This window comes from Prunus dulcis, chromosome 4 (assembly GCF_902201215.1).
Source record: "Prunus dulcis chromosome 4, ALMONDv2, whole genome shotgun sequence".
Lineage (NCBI taxonomy): Eukaryota > Viridiplantae > Streptophyta > Magnoliopsida > Rosales > Rosaceae > Prunus > Prunus dulcis.
The window spans coordinates 2,282,175-2,301,062 of record NC_047653.1 but is presented as its reverse complement, the minus strand read 5'-3'; the positions used below and the strand labels follow the sequence as shown (position 1 = coordinate 2,301,062).

Sequence of the window (18,888 nt, the reverse complement as noted above, 5' to 3'; positions counted from 1 at the left end):
AATGATGACGGGGGGTGCCGAAGGCATCGCTCTCGCCGAATGATGACGGGGGGTGCCGAAGGGCACTGAAGAAAGGGAGAACGACAGAAGCCTTTTGCGTCGTTTCCCACAGACGGCGCCAAACTGTTGACGCTCAAAAATGGTTCGGCACTTTTGAGCCCAACTTAGTGATAATGTATGATGGATGATAGGTGAAGGTGAGGACCTTCAGCATGTGTGTGAAGATTTAGGCAAGCGATAAATATACAGAAGGCAAGATATACGTGATTCACCCTTAATGAATGGGCTACGTCCACGGAGAAGTATATTCTCATTATTATAACAATGTGTATTTACATTTGTACATGGGGTTGGACCCAAATATAAAGGTAAGAAGGGAGAAGCCCTTGACTAAAGATCAAGTGCAACCCAATCCCCCCCCTTCCTTAGTGGAGAGTGGTCTCCTTTTATAGATGAGGAGGAGTCTACACATCTTGTAATATTCCAATGTGGGACTCTTTGCCTTGCTTAGATTTGCTTTTAGTTGCTTGGTCAGATATGGTATAAACACAACACAACCAGCTTCTGATACTCTTGGCCGGATATGGCAGCTTCCATGGCAAGGTCCGGTTGAACTTCCCCGTCATTATCCAAGAAGAGCTTGATCAAATTCTTAGAGAAGCCACTCAACAGAGCCACTCCGGATTGTGTCCCGGTCACCGGCGTCGCCTTGGAGTGCCTCAGATTCCGAAACACAATCTGCGGCACTGCATTACCATACCCTTGATTCTCAAACTCCTTCTGTATCACAGCGTAATCAGTCTCCCATCTGCTAGACGACGAAGCCTCATCAAACTCCTTGTCGCTGAACACAAACACCCTCTTTATCATGTCCTCCGGCTTCAAATTCCCCTTCTCGGGCACTTTCAGAATCAAATCAAATACCTTTTGGAAATCAGTGTTGCAACCAGCCTCCATCCTATTCACAAACTCACACTTGGATTGAGATCATCGCCTTGAATCAAATGCAGCTGAGACCACTGACTGAAAGTGATCACCTTTCCTTTCCATGGATCTTCACTCAATTCAGACACGAAAATCCCCAATGCCACGGAAACCTTTCATGGGGGTTCCTTCCATGCTTCCCGAGACGTCAGAAACAGCCAGGCAATTCCTCATCTTGCCTGGCTTTAACATGTCGTCTACCATTCGCTTCCACTGAAGCTCAGCCACTCGCCCCCCATCGCCGCGGATGTCCTCTCGCCTCTATCGTCAGAACTATAGGGATTATTATTGAGGGAGGCTGAGCTCTCGAGGACCAAGATGACTTGAAGGAGCCATTGAAATTGTGATTTTGGTTTGAGAATTGAGGGAGGGTTTGCAGGGGAAGGTTTTGGACCGGTGCGTGATATGCCCTCTTTTATATAGGAGTTGTTACTTGGGCACCAAGGAATTTGTTAGTTCTAGGACCACAATTTTTCTTTCTGTAATTCTTTTGTTTTATTATTATCAGTTGCTTATATTTATTCATAATATATATCCTTTGATTTACCCCAAAAGATTTAAAAAAAAAAAAGAAAAAAGGAAGGAAATTAGTTGGAAATTGTTATATTACAGATTTGGGAAGCACCAGGCTCATCAAAAGCCAAGAGATGCAGAGCCATACATGAATGATATCCCACAAGTACATATACAAGGAGATTGGCTTGTAAATCACGAGCGTAATTATTTTGCCAGAATCGGAACGCCGCATGCTGCCGGAGCATGCTTCCCCTCTTTGAAGACAAGGTTTCCTCTTACAAAAGTAGCTGAAACTTTTCCAGATAACTTTGTTCCCATGTAGGCTGAAATCCCCTGTACACAGAAAGGTAACACAGTCAAAACCTTGTTGTGTCATAACACAGAACAGAAAACAAGTTTAATATAGAACAGAATGCCATACAGGGTCTTAAGAATGTTATCAAGAAACAAGCAAAGTTACACTCAAAAACAGAGGATACATAAGGAAGGCATACCGAATGCTTGAGGTAAACAGGGTCATCATCAAGGTCAAACTCCACATCTGGATCCCACACTACCATATCTGCATGGTACCCAATTGCAATTGCCCCCTGCAAATTTAGAATTCAATTCATCAGCACAATGAGATTCATTTCTGTATGAAAATCACTAAAACATATAAAAACTTGATGATGATATCACCTTCAATTCTTGTCCGGCAAGCCTGGCGGGCCTTTCGCTCCACCATAAAGCTAACTGTTCCAAAGTCACTCCATATTTCTGGCCATATGACCATGTCACAGGAAGAACAAACTGCAAATGCCCCTGAGAATGCCAGTTAGTTTCTGAAGCCAATCACAGACCATAACATTTGCAAGGAAAAATATGCCAACCTGCAAAGATGATATGCCACCCCAAGCCCTCAAGAAGTCTCCATCATCAAGAAGCTTAAGTTCCGGCAGAGTTGGTGAATGATCAGAGCTTATCATGTCAACATGTCCTGCCTGAAACAAAACATTGAAACCAAATAGAACCAATTTGATGGTGAATAGCTATCCTATCATATACACAGGAAAACATAGAATGATTATATACCAACAAAGCCTCCCACAGTTTTTCCTTGTTGGCTGCATCACGGATGGGTGGAGAACACTTAAAACGAGTATCTCCATCCCGAATCTCTTCTGCTGAGAATGCTAAGTAGTGGGGGCATGTCTCCACAGTTACACTGTCACCACCACTTTTTGCATCCTGCAATAATGTAGACACCCAGTTGCATTGTTTATTCATGAACACTAATAATTTGCTTTCAGTTGAAAGTAGCACTCTGGTAAAATTGTGGGTGCAGATAGAGCTGAATCAGTAGAAAGTTACAAGTGAATGGCCATTTGTACTATAGGAGTCACAAGATCCACAACAACCACATACATACTTATAATAGACTACCTTAATAAGATCTAACGAATTGCTTGAGTCAGACAAGTGAACAATATGAAGATGAGCTCCTTCCGCTGGGGCACCAATCCTTGTGTCCTTTGTCAAGGTCAAGAGATCCCTAATAGCTGCCTCTTCCCTGGTTTGGAAACAGAGACGAAAAATTACATTCAGGGTTATTTCCTTACAGCAAGTATAGGGAAATTTTTTGCAATATAGATTCAGCATTCAAAAGTCAAAACATTGGCGCGAAAAATATCTTACCATGAAGCTGGCCTGGTCTTGAGATACGTCGAATAAGAACGAGCATCGTTACTACCACCTTCAACTCCCAAGTCGCTTTCAAGATCTAGTTGTTTCTCTGCATGTACAAGTAAAGGCCGCCTATATTTTGCCAGCACAGACAGTCCCTCCTAAGGAACAAATAATTGAAAAAATATGCAGATGTTTGAAAAGACATCAAAATTGTGCAAAAAACATTGCATCTCAAGAAGCCAACTGATCATGCAAGTCTTCAGCCATCACGAATGAATAATTAATGGTGCTGATTAAATTAGTACGGGTAGAGTTGGATAAGCAGCAATGCAATTAAGTCATTGATTCTATGCTTTTAATTTATTTTGCAAGCTACATCAGATAGTGGGAAGACTGAATCTCATGAAACAAACCTTAATATGACTGGCATTTGTCATAGGAAAGTCATTGATCCCTGATGGACACATGAACGACTACAAAAACAGACACAGAGAAACTCATCAGATGAGGATCGTATAATATCTTAATATTCCTGCAAAAGTTGAGGAACAGTACTGTTTCAGAAAGCAAGAAAATAGAAAACTGGTCCACATTCGATCAACATGAACCAATAACCACACGCTCTAAAATATGTCTGTACACCTCAAGACACAAGAGATCTGCATTAGTTGGGAATAACTTTAATTGTGCCTCAATAAATGTAATGAAACAGATATCACTATCCTATTATGAACTACAAATTCCTAGCTTACCTAATACATAGACTAGCATGTGTTCACTATTCTATTAAAGTGTTTACCTTCAAACCAAGAACACCAGCATTTAACAAATCCTCAAGAGCAGATGCGTTGAATGCGTTTTCAGGAACAAGACCTCCCCAGAAACCTGTTACAATATGCATTTAAAAACCAGTAATTCTCAAATGTTTTAGTATGATGGTATCCCCAAACATGTATATAGTTCTAAGAGCATACCGACATCAACGTAAATTCTGCTCTCCGCGGCCTTAATCTTGAGCTGCAAAGTCTCTCTGGAGACAGTGGATGGATCACTATTTAGAGGCATGTCAACCAATGTAGTTATCCCACCTTCAACAGAGCAAATATTAATCTATAAGCGATTGAAAAGCTACAAAAAAACATAAGAATGAAGCAGAGGTATAAGCACACCAGCAGCAGCAGCCTGGGTCCCTGATGGAAATCCTTCCCATTCAGCTCTTCCAGGATCATCAAGATGTGCATGCCTGCAATTAATAGAAACCAAGGCATTTAAATTCCAATGAAAACCTTTGTGACCATACAGAAAAAAGACCACAGTGAGAAAATTAATTGTGGTGTCTTACACATCAACCAAGCCAGGCATTACCACAGCCTCTCCATAATCAATTACATTCTCCAACTTGGTTTTCCCATTCTTTTCCTCTTCTTTAACAATGGAGACAATCTTCCCCTCCTTTACCTCAACTGCTCATTTACACATTTCATAAATGAAACTAAATCAACCATTTGGTTCCAAAACCATAATATAGTGCCATAATGTGGTTTCTAAAATCTACGACGGAAAATCATCCAATTCAAGACTATTGTTTAGACATGCCTGCTCCAGAAATGATCCCGTGAGGTGTCAAGATGCGCTTGCTGGTTATCCAGTAATGTTGGTAAGGAAGCAGGCTGCAGTTTTTCTGATATTGCTGTAAAATAAAAAGTAAAATAAACTCCATTATGACACTCAAATTGCAATGCAGAGCCAAAACTGAGGAAGTGAAATACTCAGTAGAATTCATGAACAGACCAACAAAACTACAACTTCTTTTTTGATGGGTTCTTCACCATGCATATACAAAATACATTGGTATATACGCAGAAATATGTTCATGCAAAGTGGCAATATTTTTTTGGTACAACTTTCAGTATCATTCAAAATCAGAATATGCTTTTAGCAAAAGTTCATGGATCATAGAATTCAAAGACTGAAGTAATCCCATTAAAATTTAGTGTATATTCATTTCGTCGTGGATAAAGTAATCCCATTAAAATTTCTTAATGGAACATCAAATTGGTTATAATGTAGTGTAGGACCGCATAACTTCTCTCTCATCCATGATTTCACACACATTATGAACTCATCATCCATTGATCAATTAGTTAATATCTCAAATCCACTTGCCCTGTTGTCCACTAACAGAGTGATACTATTAAAAGAGAAGGTAAACTATACAAAGAAACAGAAATTAGGCAGGCAAATGAACACCCTTGAGAATCAAAACAGTACATTGCAATGATTTTCTTCACAAAAAGCTGTTTGGTTGACGAGAAAATGGGCCAAAAAGACAAATTCAAATCCGAATTCAGAAAAAAAAATTTCCATATTAAAGAAAAAACCAAATTATTTGAGATTTTCATGTCATCAGAATCAATAACACAACAACCATATAGAGCTCAAAGATCATTTTGCTTTCTTTGCACTCCATTTTCGAGAAAGCATCTATGAACAAGTATAAAAACAAGGAACTAACCCAACAAAATAAACACAAGAAAATTGAGAGAATAAAATTCAATTAAGCTTCATAAACATAAAAGATCAGACCTTTGAGGGATTTTGGAAATAGAAAAATAGTAGAAAAGAAGCGAGAAGTGTTAGCAGTGGCAATAGCTTCCATTGTATCGCCTCCATTTCTTCTGCTGCTGACTTGCTAACAAGTAACACAGACTGACACGCAGGCGCTCTCTTCCTCTCTCTCCAGGTTTTGGTCGAGCCATCCACGGGGCAACTTATCTTGGTGACGTGCGGGAAACGGGGTCCATGTATGGACCAGTGGGATTTGGACACGTGGGGAGTTGGAAGATGACAAACGGCACTTGCGCTGTCCATGTGCCCGTGAAGTTATCGATTCCTGTAACTTATGAATCTTGGGAAGATTCTTGATTCCTTTTCGCTAGTGGCCAGGGCGACCGACTAGTCGTACTCGTATCTGGCGTGAAAAATATATATAATATATAGGCTTAATATTGTATTAGATATATACGTATGTATTTTTTAATAATATATTTATATTTTGTACACATCTTAAGGATTCGATAAAAATATATTTTTAAAAAGCAAGTGTATAATATTTGTATTGTATATGTACATATATATTTTCAATATTTAATACACATATTTTCAATAAGACATATAAAATTTACGTATTATACACATAATTCTCACATAATATTGAATATAAATAAATAATATTAAGATATAATATAGGTGGGTTTTTTTTTTTTTTTGGGACACTTGGGCACCTAATTGCAAGGATGGGTTTTTTTTATAAATAGTATAGCCGGCCGGCTATACGCGGTTTTTATTTTATTTTTAAAAAATAGTATAGCCGGGCAGCTGTACCTTTTTTGACACGTTTACTAGGCGGGATTTTAAAAAAATCATATAGACGTGCGGCTATACTTGGTTTCTTATTTTTTTTTAAAACGTATAGCCGCCCGGCTATACTCCCTTTTTTATGGTCATTAAAAATAGTAGAGCCGATTCGGCTATAACTCCGGTGATTTTTAAAAAATAGCCGCGCGGCTATACGGTTTTGACACGTGAGCGCCTATGGATAGGCGGGTCTTTTTAATATAAATAGTATAGCCGGGCGGCTATACTCGGTTTTTATGCTATATTAAAAATAAGTATAACCGTTCGGCTATACGATTTTGACACGTGAGTTTTTTTAATATATAAAAGCCGAGCGACTATACTTAATTTTTTTAAATTTTTTAAAAAGATAGCATAGCCTGGCTGTTTTACTGGGCCATTTTTGTTTTAATTTTTTTAAACAGATTTATTTATTTATTTGTTTTATATATAATCTCCAAGCGGGGCGTCCCCACACGTATGCCGCCACGTTGCTCCCATGAGCCGGTCCGCACCCCACCGGTCTAGAGAATCAAATTACCAAATTACCAATTTACTCTCGGGAGGGAGCTTAGAAGCATCCCTTTCCCCATTTCCACCGCTCCTCTATTCACACGCAGGGACAGAGTCTGAGAGTGGCGAGAGAAGATGATACCGCATCAATGGGGGTCTCCGTGCGGTAACCAATGCACCAACAAGTACGCAGCCCTTATGCAGATTCCATGTAACCCGTTTTTATATCCTCCTCCTCACTCTCTATGCCTTTTTTTGTTCTTATTTATTTCATGTTTTTCGTCTATTATCTTCCCTTCAATCGTTGTTGTTTTCCTCAATTAATTAGATTTTTGGTGCCCTTTTACTGTAAATTCTTATTATTTATTTTGGTGCCCTTGTTTTGGCGCTGAAAAAATGAGACTGATTATCATACTGGGCAACCCTTAATTGACTAAACCGAACGTTTCATGGTCTAGTTCTGAATTGTACATTTTGTATGATAAATTTTGGCCAATTTAGCCCCCTGTTATGGCTGCATGTTTCCCCGCGCGGTTGGGTTTGAATAATATGCTTTAGGTATGCCCAAGCACAAGAATTTGCGTGTGTTTTCTTTTGAAAATCTTGGTTTATTACAGGGTTCACTATAACTTGTGTGTTTCCTTGTAGGGCGAGTATTTTGCAAAAAGGGCTGTGACGCTGATGGAGAGACTTGGGAAGAATGTGAGTGTTACTTTGTTGTTGTACTCAGTTTCGTATGGTTTTGTGCTGTTTACATTATTTGTTTTCGGTTTAGCACCTTCGCAGACACCTTATATGAAATGACACTTCTAAGAACCTATCTTAATGCTGTGGGAAGTTACCTATCAACATATACTTTTTGGCTCGTCTATTAGCTTGGCTCTTATCAATCTGCATCTGAATCTTAATATGGAAGTAGAATATTGGTTTAGTAAGTTAGTACACTACAACATAGGATTAATACAAAATGTTGTTGAGATATGCTTCAAGTGATATAGCGAGTTGTTGTGCAGGCTTGGAGGAGTGCAATGAGATATGCTACAAGGATCCTGTTTTAAAGGACCGGCAATGGAGTGCTTGCATCGACCGTTCTCCTGGAGTTGACAGGTACTCAGAGGTATTTTGCCATCTACAGCTTCTCTTAGCATGCTAATGAAAAAAATTCTGGATGATAATATGAACATATGGTCATGTGTATTAAATTTATATGGCCTCTTGTATATCTCAAGTCCAAAAGTTGCAAGTGGGAAGTGTCAGTGTTGTTCACTATAATAGCTTACTCAGGATTCACTAAAATCATTTGTTCTTAGTAGAGCAGACTAGGAGTTGTAAATTTGTTTGTAAATGTTAAACTTAATGTGTTTTTAACTGACATTTTCTATAATTGACTAACCAAAAAAACAAGAAACATGCAGTTCCAGTATGATAATTATATTTAAGGTGAAAACCAGGAAAGCTTAAACTATGACTTTTGCCCAATGACAACCATAAGAATTGGTAATTTGGCACTGTATCTGATAGCTAAATGCTTCTTGATTTCAAATCTTGAATGGAGTGAATGGTGTGTTAATGCTTCCATCCTGCATTGAACAGTCAATTGGTACCCTTGCACATCGTCCTCATTCAAAAGCATGGATATGATTCAATGTACATTTTTTCAGACTGAGTAATTGCTGATCCAATTCTGTGTGCAGGAGTGCTTTCATGCTTGTGTATCTGGCTGTGGTTACAAGGTTAGTCTGGTCTCAATCCGTTGAAGTTCAGGTTACATTTTAATGCATTCTTATCTAGGATTGATATTTAGAAAGTTATAAAGTACAGATTCAATTTCCTTGATGCTGCAGTTTGATATTCGTCCAGACATAGCTGATAAAGTTCGTCCAAACAGGCGACCTAAGCCTCCTCCCCCTGTTCAAGAGCCAGCCTCACCGCCTGCTGAATCCAGAGCAGCCGGAGCAACGACTGAAGACATACTTAGCACTTCAGCATAGTGAGAGACAAACCTAACTATACTATAAAATGCTTACCAACGATTTAGTTAGTTAATAGGTTGGAGGATTAATTTTTCTTTTTGCCATTTTATATTGCTTTCAGATTAACTAACATCTGGGCATCCAGATTTTTTGACAGACAAGAAACACCATGGAAATGTGAACTGTAAACTGGATCCCCTTTCTGTTTTATTGGTGACAATTGAATTGATATTCGATATATTCGCGAGTTCAATGTTTGAGAAGATACTTCAGAATTTGTTCACTATATGAATTCGTCTTGATCAAAGCTTTAGAAGTGGAGAACCGTATTGCCATGGATGTCCTTAAATTTCCTATGCACCTTTGAATGGCCTTGACACCAAATTTCACTAGTGGAGAAGCTCTGCCATGGACATGATTTAGAAGATTGACATTTCTTGTCAGTTTCATTATCTGCCTAAGTGCCTATTGTGAAACCTTGATGGATAATCTACTATTCTAGCGGTATTTTTTAATATCAATAATGTTATAATCTAAACAAGGGGAGGGAGTTTTTCACACACTACCAAGGTGTCATGAGATTTGGACTTGAGAACACTGGTGTAGACCGGTTGGCATTCTTACAGATAATTCTATTTTAGTTTTGCTAATTATGTTTTTGTTTTTCTGAATTTGTTCACTGTGTTTGGTTCACAAGAGGGGAGACTCGAAACTCGCGTCTGCCACTGTGTTTGTAACTTTGTTAGATAAAATTCATATTTTCAATTTCGAAAAAAAGGAAGAAAAAATATATCAAAAATCTATTTTACAATTAATAATAATAATAAACACGCAGACTAAAAGCAGCGACCGGCCAGGCCAGTAAGTAAACCCAGAATAAATGAAGCGAAGTTTACCAAAAACCAAAGAAGGCGGTCTCCGACACTCTTCAATCATCGGAGAAAATCAAACAACAGCACTCAAATCAAAATACGGGGTGCTTTGCGATCAGTCACACTTACAGTAAACATAGAAGAGTGCAATAAACTCAAATCTCACACCCTAGAATTAAATTTCAGGCCCCTTTTGTTCACTTTATTGTTCTGTAATTTTCTATCAGAAGGTGCTTGAGGCTCATCAGAAGAACCCTAGAATCAGAGCGGAAAAGAACTCGAATTTCTCAAAATGCCTCAGGTGAGGATCATAGCGAAGAATTTCATGGACATGGTGGCTGCTTTGCCCGCCATGAAGCTCGACAAGCTCTACGAGAACGCATTCATCTGCGAAGCCATTCTCAGGTCCCCTTCTTTATTTTTACTGCTTTTGTTACTCAATCTCAGTTTGCTTTCGCAATGTCGCCTGTAGCTTTATTACTTGAACGAGCCTGTAATCTTAAATGAGTTAGTGATCATGATATAGGTCCAATTTTCAGGTCTCTGCCACCGCTAGCCAAGAAATATGTCTTACAAATGCTATGCATCGAAGTTCCAGTGACTGCCAAGTCAATGGAGGAGTGGGTGCTGCCGGATGGGGTCTCCAAACACAGAGTTGCTATTGATCGGCTAATTCAGTTGAGAATTTTCACTGAAACTGTTGACAGGTGATTCAAGCTTTCTTTTGGAACTGGTGTCTTGTATCAATGCATACTTTTATGTTTCTTTGGAGCAACATACTGTATTTATTTTTCATTTTTTTGACTTTATGGCAGGAAGAGAGAAACAACTTACACATTAAATCCTATATTTCAGACCAATCTCAAGAAGCTTTTGCTTTATGGGTAAGTGTTGGCTCTTTTACTTGCTACTAGTACAAAGTTTGCAGGGTCTCTATTCATTATTTCACTTGTGCTACTATTCCTTATTTTTTAAACTCTGACAGAAAACAATGTCAGAAAGTATGTTCTCAGATTATAACGATAGATTTTTGGATACTGCAGTGTAGTTTTGCCAAGAGACCCGATGCCTTCGAATGTTACAGTGAGGCTCCCAAGCTCAGAGGATCTTGAGGCTTTTGCCCTAGGACAATGGGAGGTACAGAATTTATCCATATTTAAGTCAGGATTCTGTTTTCAGATTTTTTGGCCTGCCTCTGTATACCATGACGATCTGTATGATGTGTAGCTGTAAATTAGACATTCACAACTTCTTATTGTGCAGTTCTGTAATTTGGGTTACCCTTCTTAATGACTTTCTGTCATCTTATACCAGTGTTTCTTGCTGCAACTTATCAACTCATCTCAAATTGAAAGGCCGTCAAACATCAGTTCATCCATGATGAAAATATTCCAGCGGGGTCTTTTGAGTCAAAGGTCCCTATTTTTGTATTATTATTTCTGGCAATACAAGCCTGTCTTTATTTTTCATAGCACTTTTTTGTATATCTGATTATGAGGTTTTGCATTTTTTGTTTGTACAGAGATAAAGAAGCTCCAAGATTAACTGAAAGTGGTTTCCAGTTCTTGGTATGCAGTAAATCTCTTCAACTGCTAGCATGCAGCACGTATGATGTTTCTTAGTTGTTACTAGATATTATTTCTGATATGTGAATAACCGCAGCTGATGGATACAAATGCGCAACTTTGGTACATCATCAGAGAATACATCTCTAACTCGGAGGTAGGGAATCATCAGATTTTTAATTGCTGGTGAACGTGATGTCTTCTTGCTTGTTATAACTCTCATAAATACACTCTGAACTTTAATAAAGACTCCAAATATGTTATCCAGCACTAGAAACAGCAAGATTCAGAACTGATTTCTGATCAAATTTCACATTTTTCCAAAACAGTTTGAAGGTTTTTTAATTTTTTTTTCAGAGCTTAATCATTTCATATAGTAGAGCATTCAAGTTAGAAGTTGAAAAGTACATAATGACTATGTTGTTTGTGATTTTGAGAGTTGCCTGCTTCACTTGTGTATTGAGATGAAGCTAGTCCAACTTAAGTATTTTCTTCACAATAGCTGCTGTTCATTAGTTTCATCTTTTATCTGGTCTCTTATTATTATTATTATTTTGGTGCAGGAGCGTGGGGTAGATTCTGCAGATTTGATTTCATTCCTGCTGGAGCTTAGTTTTCATGTTACAGGCGAGGTATAAACTTTTGCACTGAATGTTTCCATAGGTATTTTCTATAGAATAATTTTTATTATTTATTTTGTCAGTAACTGTTTCCTTCCATGTAGGAAGTTTCTCTCACTTTTCATTGTACTTTTCTTTATGTGTTAGGCATATAACATAAATACATTGACTGAGGTTCAGAAGAATACGATCAAGGATCTTGCAGATTTAGGATTGGTCAAACTTCAGCAGGTTATACTTTTGTGCTTTAATCTTGGTATAGAATGCTCTAATAATCTCCCAGCTGATAGTTTAACTATTTCTTCATCGAAGTTTTAAATTGTTGTCTTTTTGGTGCTTATTCAGGGTCGTAAAGACAGTTGGTTTATACCTACTAGATTAGCTACTAATCTTTCAGTGAGCTTGACAGACTCATCATCGAGGAAACAGGTGTGCAATTTGTACTCATTTTAGCTCTGTCTCTAATTGATTTTTCTTTGTTCATGTTCTGCAACTGATTCCTTATCAATCATTTGCCTGAATGTGCTTTTCACCATGAAGAAAAAACATTGTCAACTAGTTGCACTTTTTATTTTCCTACTTGTCCAAGCACTTATGAGAAACTAATCTGCTCTCAAACTTGAGCTCAACTTTTGAAGGGTGATGGTGTTGGGAGATATGTAGTTATAGATATTCTTAAGCATACAAAAATAAAGAAAGAAATGTAAATAAATTCATCGTAGGTGACTGACTGTTTGGATGCTAGCCGACATTTAAATCTGAAAACTATCCTTAGTTGAATTCCTCTGTTTGCTAGAAATTTACCTCTATTTGCTTCTAAACTTTTCCAAATTATTATGTAATGTAATCCTTAACTCTCAACATGACTAGGAATATCATGCTTTTTGCACTTGCTCAGCTTGTACGTTTTACATATTTTTATCCTCCAAAGAAAAGCTGTGTGCATTTTCATGGCTATATATGGTTACAATTTTTTCCCTCAATTTTTGTTTAGGGATTTGTAGTTGTGGAAACAAACTTCAGGCTGTATGCCTACTCAACATCTAAATTACATTGTGAAATTTTACGTCTTTTCTCAAGGTATGCTGACCGACCCCTTGATCAATCTTTTAATATCTGGTTTCTTTTACTCACAAGACATGTGAAAGAAGCATGCCATGCTAGTAATATTTTATTATCTGTTTAATCATGTCCTAGACATTGCTGAACGTATGAAGAGATGCATATTTTTCTTTTCCAATGTATTCAAGAAAGATTTTAGGAGAAGAAAACCTAGAAAGAAAGCAATCAAGAAACTTTATGTAACCAAAAAATAATTATAGGCAACTATAAAAGCACTTCCCTGGTTGTTTTTTTTTTTTTTGCAAAGAGCAAAGACTTGGCAAATGCATTTTTGGATCTCCTGCCCCTGAATTTTCTCCTTTTAGGAGTCAGGCTGGGGGGAGAGGTAGCATTTGGCTACAATGGATGGTTCTTTTTTTTTGGTTGTGTTTAATTGGTAAAATGTATTTCTTATTCTACTTGCTGACCTCTTAGGTAAGATTTTGTAATTACTATTGCTCTATTTTTCTTTTTCTACTATGCGCAGGGTAGAATATCAACTTCCAAACCTTATAGTTGGAGCAATAACAAAAGAAAGTTTGTATAGTGCTTTTGAAAATGGCATCACTGCAGATCAGGCAATATTGTCTTTTAGTTATTGTACTTTTATTTATTTTCAGTATGAATTATAGCACTTTTATCTATGTTTTGTCTTTTCATGAAAAAAGGGTGGTGTATTAGTTGAGAGGCCCAGGTAAAAATTAAATAAAAAGAAAGAAAGAAAAAGAGTGCAGAGATAGAGCCTTTCGCTTCACATTAAGAATAAAGATGTTCTTTTATAGTATCTTCTTGGCTTTTTCTTCATTCTAGCTTCGGGCCTTCCTTGTCTAGAAGATTTTTCAACTTCCAATATGCTCGGATTTATGAGTGTACATTCCTTGTGTGTCTGAAAAAGGGAAAAATGAAACTTAAAGTCCAATTCATGTCTAAAGATGTGGCTTTAATGCTGAGCACCTTTCTCTGCCTGTACACACACACCCTCCCAAGTCCACGCATGTAAATTACATGGTGTACTATCACATGGCAGAAATGGGTTGTTGATACTTTCTGGAATGTTGGAAGTCTAAATTTTGTAAAACCTTTTTTTTGGCAGATAATTTCTTTTCTTCAGCAGAATGCACATCCACGTGTTGCAGAGAGAGTACCATCTGTACCTGAGAATGTCACAGATCAGGTCAGATCCTTCTCTATCTTCTTGTTTGAATTCAGCCAGATATTGTGAGAGTTCAATTTGCTTGATTCTGATTGGAAACTTCCCAGCAACAAGCTCTGCTTTTATCAATATAAGAAAGCTCTCTGAATATCATAGTAATTAACTAACTATGTTGCAAGGGATTACCAGTTATCTTAGTATTCTGACATTTTGGATTACACTCGTATCTGACAGATTAGGCTGTGGGAAACAGATCTGAATAGGGTTGAGATGACTCCAGCGTATCATTATGATGGATTTCCATCCAGGGTGACAATCCAGCTTATCACAATGATGTGTACATTTGGTTTTGTAATCTTAAGATTTGTAAGATTTTCCTTTTTATATCTTCCAGGATCTCTTTGAGGGTGCTTCTGACTTTGCACGAGGCTATAATGCTCTGCTATGGGAGGATCCAGAGGATTCAAAGAAGATGTCTTTAGTGGTCAAGGCAGAAAACCACGTGCACATGCGAGAATATCTTAGCCGTCAAAGGCAGTAGCCCTGATACCAATTTTGCACAACTCAAGTAGGAACTCGTAAACCTTGCTGCAGCAGAAAATGCTCGGTCTAGATCGTGGAGGCTGTTATTTATGAGTTTTCTTATCTTATAGCTGGAATTGCTTGCAAAGTCATACCTTTGACAGTATTAATAATTTGAGGTGGGGAAGTTGCGATCAGATGATTGGCATGTTGCAGCAAAAATTTCAGGATCGATGAGTTAAGCTTGTGAAAGAAAAGGGCAGCTTAATGGAAGAGGCTCTGCCAATGAGTTAAGCTTATAGTGCATCCAAATTGATCTACACATCTTTGGAGATGTAAAATGTACTGCTGAAACTGATGAGAAATTTTAAAAAATTGAAAGAGAAAAGAGGGGTTATTGCCCTGCTTGTATTCGTTCACAGACGATAGCTAATGGCATTCAACTTTGCTTTGCAATTAATTATTCGGGAAGTTAATTGATTCTCTTATAAAATTTTGGTTGCTTTTTTTGGTATGTCATGTTTTATATACCGAGAGGTCTCCCATACATCAGTTTTATGTGTCCCCTTTCCATTTTCATTGTGGCTAAAAAGAAAGAAAATAACAGAACTGAAATTGCAATGGACAGAACGGTTTCTTAGTTGGAGTTTTACATTTCTATTGAAATTGCACAACATTTCTCCTTTTTTAACCTTATATGCTGTGAAAGGTCAGCCCCCCATGGGGTGGTGAGCTTAAGATGTCGTATATTTAAAGCGTATAGTCGAGCGGCTATACTTTTAAAATATATCTGACATGTCAAAAGTATGGCCGCCCAGCTATACGTTTTAAATATATCTCACATGTCATATATTTAACTGTATAACCGTACAGCTCTTCTCTTTAAATATATTCGACATGTCATTTGTATAAAACGTATAGCCACGCGGCTATACTTTGTGTATATATATATATATATATATATACACACACGACATGTCGTATATATAATTATTATAGCTGGGCGGCTATACTGTTGAATATATGTAAAACGTATCGCCGTATGGCTATACTCTAAAATAAATTTAAACAAAAAAGCCCCGTAAAGCCGCACTGCTATACTATTTTATAAAAACCTTTTTACAAAACTTAGTATAGCCGTGCGACTGTGCCTAGCTACTAGTGTCCAGATGTCAGAAACAGTATAGCCGCACGGCTATACCATTTTTAGTAAAGGTTAAAAACCGGGTATAGCCGAGTATAGCCGCCCGGCTAGACTATTTACAAAAAACCAAAAAAAGGAGCCGAGAAAGTAGGTGCTCATGTGTCAAAAACGGTATAGCCGCGCGGCTGTACCGTTTTTAAAAAAAACCGGTTTATAGCCGAGTGGCTATACTATTTTCTTAAAATAAACACAAAGAACCGAGTATAGCCGGCTGGGTAGACTATTTTTTTAAAATAAAAAATAAAAAACCGGATAGAGCCGCCAGGCTATACTATTTATAAAAAACAAAAACAAAACCCTCCTATTGATTACGTGTCAAAAAGGTATAGCCGCCCGGCTATATTATATTTCCTTCTTTATTTTAAGGTTTTTTTGATTTGAAAAGACGTTTTAAAGGTTAAGCTCAATTATTTTTCTTTTAAGTGCATAATCTATTAGATAAGTTAAATTTCTAATAACACAAGAAAAATATAAGGTTAATACCTTGGTCCTTATTTATAAAATAAAATTAATAAATACATAGCTGCGAGATTATTTGAATTTTATGAAAATCTGGAATAACATAGAAATTACATCAAATTAAATTCAAAGGGGAATAAATTAGATAGAAAAAAAAAAACTATTTAACAAAATAAAGGCCAATAAATTAAGGAAAAAGAAAATAAATGTTGCTGCCCAGGATCGAACTGGAGACCTTTAGTGTGTAAGACTAACGTGATAACCACTACACCACAGCAACCCGTTGATAGAAAGCTGGCACAATAGAGCTTTAAATTAATCCCTTTTGTTTTTTGTTTTTTTGTTGGTATCGTTGCCCTTTTTGTTCCTGCCACCTCATGAGGGAACAGGCCAACATATCACAAGACAAAATCCACCCACCCGAAAAAAATCATATTAAAAGACGCATTAGTCAGTTTCTTAGAAATTTCCTGCTTGGCGCCAAATTTCCTGAACAGAACTTAGTTGTACTTGTCTCCCTCTCTTAAAGATTAAGAAAAATTTAAGAAGTAAAATCATCATCCAACTTAAATGTGACCAGTCAGATGTACCAGTCATTTGCATGGGGGGCGCTTGGTTAATTTCATTATTTCTGGATTTTTGTTACATGATTGAAGTTTTTTTAGCTTGAATAGGATTTCAGGTCCAATTTTAATATATTAGCTTGGTGGGTTTTCTTGCTTTTTGTCCAAGTGCCCTGACAAAGAAGACTACAATGGTAACAATTGCAAGAATATGCCTGCAGTCACTACTTAAATTAGTGAATTCAGTTTTGGGAATGGTTGGAATTGCAATGGTTTTGTATGGTCTTTGGATGGTTAGAGTTTGGCTGAGGGACATGGACAGTTCATCCGTTGATCAATATGATGCTGCTGCTGCTGCTGCTCCATGGTAAGCACAAGCAAAACCAAATTCCATTGCTGACATATTTTCTCTGCAGAAACAGATTCTCTGTGTTTTACAGATATCGAAATCATCACTATTTGTGTTTTTTATGTGTGTGTTTAATGCAGGTTTATATGCACTTTTCTTGGCGCTGGTGTTTTCTTGTGTGCCATTACATGCATAGGTTATCTTGCTGCAAAATTTGCACATGGTTGTTGCCTCTCTTGCGTATCCTTTATCATATGTGTGTGTGTGTGGGTGTGTGTGTGTGTGTGTGTGTGTGTGTGTATAGAGATATATATATATATATATATATATATCTGTTTTTGAACATATGTTGACCTTGAACCAACTAGTATATGTTGATCATCTTTATTGTTCTTCTGTTGGAGACTGCGATGACTGCAGATATACTCCTAAATTCAGACTGGGAGAAGGTAAACCATCTTAGCAAACAGGCTTACAATATTCCTCCAAAATCAAGTGTTTCTTACTTTCCATATAACTTTGTTCTTCATTTTTCAGGATTTACCCTATGACACTACAGGAAAGTTCCATGATTTCAAAGATTTCGTGAAGTCAAATTTCGACATGTTTAAGTGGATAGGCTTGTTGATCGTCTTAGCACAGGTGCTTTTGTGTTTGATGTTTTTGTTCAAGCCACATTTATTTTTCAAATAACAATATAACCAGTGTGCTGAAACTGAAACCACATTATTTCCTGAACTGCATTTAAACCCAGGTAGTTAAAATTAAAATTTTATGATTTATTTTCCTCAAAATCTCATGGATAGTTTAGACCTCTGTGATGTGATAAAGTCCATAATCTGCAGGGGTTTTCAATCTTATTGGCATTGGCTCTAAGGTCAGTAGAGCCAAACCAAGGATCCAGCTATGATAGCGATGAAGAGTGTCCCCCAGCAAGACTCCCACTCATAAACCCTAATGGTCAACCGCCGGAATATATCGTTGCAGCCAAGAATAATAATTGGAATGTAAGAATTCATGCCTTACTTGCATATCCCACTCACTACTTGAGAGTTTTAAGAGACATTTTCTTGTTTATGAATTTAACTTTTGATGCCTCATTTTTCTGTTTATCTTTCTCAGTCAAACAAGTGAAGAGATCAAAGATACTTGAGCTTTGTGAAAGAAGTTTATGGAATATGTAGTTACTGGTTGACATAGTACTTATGATACTACTATTAACTGTCAACAGAAGCTTGTGAGAGATGGGTTTCAAGTCTGGATATGTTGACCATGTCGTCCTTTGTCTTTGGTTCTGCATTATGGTTCTGTATGGAGTCTGTTTTGCTACCTCAGTTTACTTCTTTTGGTTAAATAAAATCTATTTTCCATCTTTAGAATGAAGAGAATAAAGACAAAAGCAAGAGAAAAATATGAACTAACTTTATCTA

General features: G+C 37.3%; 4 protein-coding genes, 1 non-coding gene and 1 pseudogene across 10 annotated transcripts; 3 read left to right on the top strand and 3 right to left on the bottom strand.

The window, feature by feature from the left end:
• The window catches only part of LOC117624191, a 7,700-nt pseudogene extending 6,031 nt beyond the window's left edge, over positions 1 to 1,669 (bottom strand).
• On the bottom strand, positions 1,564 to 5,894 carry LOC117624776 (allantoinase-like). Its single transcript, XM_034356222.1, has 14 exons — positions 5,755 to 5,894; positions 4,765 to 4,858; positions 4,511 to 4,631; positions 4,338 to 4,411; positions 4,143 to 4,256; positions 3,968 to 4,053; positions 3,582 to 3,641; positions 3,178 to 3,326; positions 2,926 to 3,052; positions 2,575 to 2,730; positions 2,373 to 2,483; positions 2,182 to 2,292; positions 1,995 to 2,090; positions 1,564 to 1,833 (listed from the first exon to the last, which is right to left on the bottom strand). The coding sequence occupies exons 1-14, from the start codon at positions 5,839 to 5,841 to the stop codon at positions 1,705 to 1,707; spliced, it is 1,515 nt and encodes a 504-aa protein (XP_034212113.1). The 5' UTR covers positions 5,842 to 5,894; the 3' UTR covers positions 1,564 to 1,704.
• Positions 5,895 to 7,109: 1,215 nt separating this feature from the next.
• Positions 7,110 to 9,336, top strand: LOC117624430. Of its 4 annotated transcripts, none has more exons than XM_034355670.1 (6): positions 7,110 to 7,288; positions 7,726 to 7,779; positions 8,091 to 8,194; positions 8,772 to 8,810; positions 8,922 to 9,067; positions 9,196 to 9,336. In XM_034355670.1, coding segments are annotated over exons 1-6 (420 nt in total). In that variant the 5' UTR covers positions 7,110 to 7,212; the 3' UTR covers positions 9,197 to 9,336. The 4 variants fall into 4 exon arrangements, with proteins under 4 accessions (XP_034211561.1, XP_034211560.1, XP_034211562.1 ...); XM_034355669.1 differs by having other exon boundaries at positions 9,172 to 9,325; XM_034355671.1 differs by having other exon boundaries at positions 8,091 to 8,184; positions 8,922 to 9,325.
• Positions 9,337 to 9,886: 550 nt separating this feature from the next.
• LOC117624429 (general transcription and DNA repair factor IIH subunit TFB2) lies at positions 9,887 to 15,359 on the top strand. Of its 3 annotated transcripts, none has more exons than XM_034355665.1 (15): positions 9,889 to 10,327; positions 10,462 to 10,629; positions 10,738 to 10,806; positions 10,966 to 11,059; positions 11,237 to 11,337; positions 11,445 to 11,490; positions 11,585 to 11,644; positions 12,051 to 12,119; positions 12,255 to 12,338; positions 12,453 to 12,536; positions 13,102 to 13,187; positions 13,696 to 13,786; positions 14,302 to 14,382; positions 14,596 to 14,670; positions 14,756 to 15,359. In XM_034355665.1, the coding sequence occupies exons 1-15, from the start codon at positions 10,215 to 10,217 to the stop codon at positions 14,900 to 14,902; spliced, it is 1,368 nt and encodes a 455-aa protein (XP_034211556.1). In that variant the 5' UTR covers positions 9,889 to 10,214; the 3' UTR covers positions 14,903 to 15,359. The 3 variants fall into 3 exon arrangements, with proteins under 3 accessions (XP_034211558.1, XP_034211556.1, XP_034211557.1); XM_034355666.1 differs by having other exon boundaries at positions 10,223 to 10,327; positions 10,449 to 10,629; XM_034355667.1 differs by lacking the exons at positions 13,102 to 13,187; positions 13,696 to 13,786 and having other exon boundaries at positions 9,887 to 10,327.
• A 1,394-nt stretch (positions 15,360 to 16,753) lies between these two features.
• Positions 16,754 to 16,826, bottom strand: TRNAV-UAC. The gene has a single exon. It is a non-coding gene; the product is annotated as a tRNA-Val (tRNA).
• A 397-nt stretch (positions 16,827 to 17,223) lies between these two features.
• Positions 17,224 to 18,841, top strand: LOC117625787 (tetraspanin-19-like). The gene is made up of 6 exons (XM_034357346.1): positions 17,224 to 17,476; positions 17,599 to 17,698; positions 17,827 to 17,907; positions 17,996 to 18,100; positions 18,304 to 18,465; positions 18,581 to 18,841. Exons 1-6 carry the CDS (start codon positions 17,301 to 17,303, stop codon positions 18,590 to 18,592), a joined length of 636 nt encoding a protein of 211 aa, XP_034213237.1. The 5' UTR covers positions 17,224 to 17,300; the 3' UTR covers positions 18,593 to 18,841.
• The last annotated feature ends 47 nt before the right edge of the window (positions 18,842 to 18,888 follow it).

Coding starts and splice junctions, on each gene's coding strand:
- LOC117625787 (XM_034357346.1), top strand. CDS start 17,301: ATGGTAACAATTGCAAGAATATGCCTGCAGTCACTACTTAAATTAGTG. Junction 17,908..17,995: donor TAAATTCAGACTGGGAGAAG/GTAAACCATCTT, acceptor TTCATTTTTCAG/GATTTACCCTATGACACTAC. Junction 18,101..18,303: donor TGTTGATCGTCTTAGCACAG/GTGCTTTTGTGT, acceptor CATAATCTGCAG/GGGTTTTCAATCTTATTGGC.
- LOC117624429 (XM_034355665.1), top strand. CDS start 10,215: ATGCCTCAGGTGAGGATCATAGCGAAGAATTTCATGGACATGGTGGCT. Junction 10,328..10,461: donor ATCTGCGAAGCCATTCTCAG/GTCCCCTTCTTT, acceptor TCCAATTTTCAG/GTCTCTGCCACCGCTAGCCA. Junction 11,338..11,444: donor CGGGGTCTTTTGAGTCAAAG/GTCCCTATTTTT, acceptor TTGTTTGTACAG/AGATAAAGAAGCTCCAAGAT.
- LOC117624430 (XM_034355670.1), top strand. CDS start 7,213: ATGATACCGCATCAATGGGGGTCTCCGTGCGGTAACCAATGCACCAAC. Junction 7,289..7,725: donor AGCCCTTATGCAGATTCCAT/GTAACCCGTTTT, acceptor GTTTCCTTGTAG/GGCGAGTATTTTGCAAAAAG. Junction 7,780..8,090: donor TGGAGAGACTTGGGAAGAAT/GTGAGTGTTACT, acceptor GTTGTTGTGCAG/GCTTGGAGGAGTGCAATGAG.
- LOC117624776 (XM_034356222.1), bottom strand. CDS start 5,841: ATGGAGGCGATACAATGGAAGCTATTGCCACTGCTAACACTTCTCGCT. Junction 4,412..4,510: donor ATGCCTGGCTTGGTTGATGT/GTAAGACACCAC, acceptor TATTAATTGCAG/GCATGCACATCTTGATGATC. Junction 3,642..3,967: donor CTGGTGTTCTTGGTTTGAAG/GTAAACACTTTA, acceptor CTGTTTTTGTAG/TCGTTCATGTGTCCATCAGG.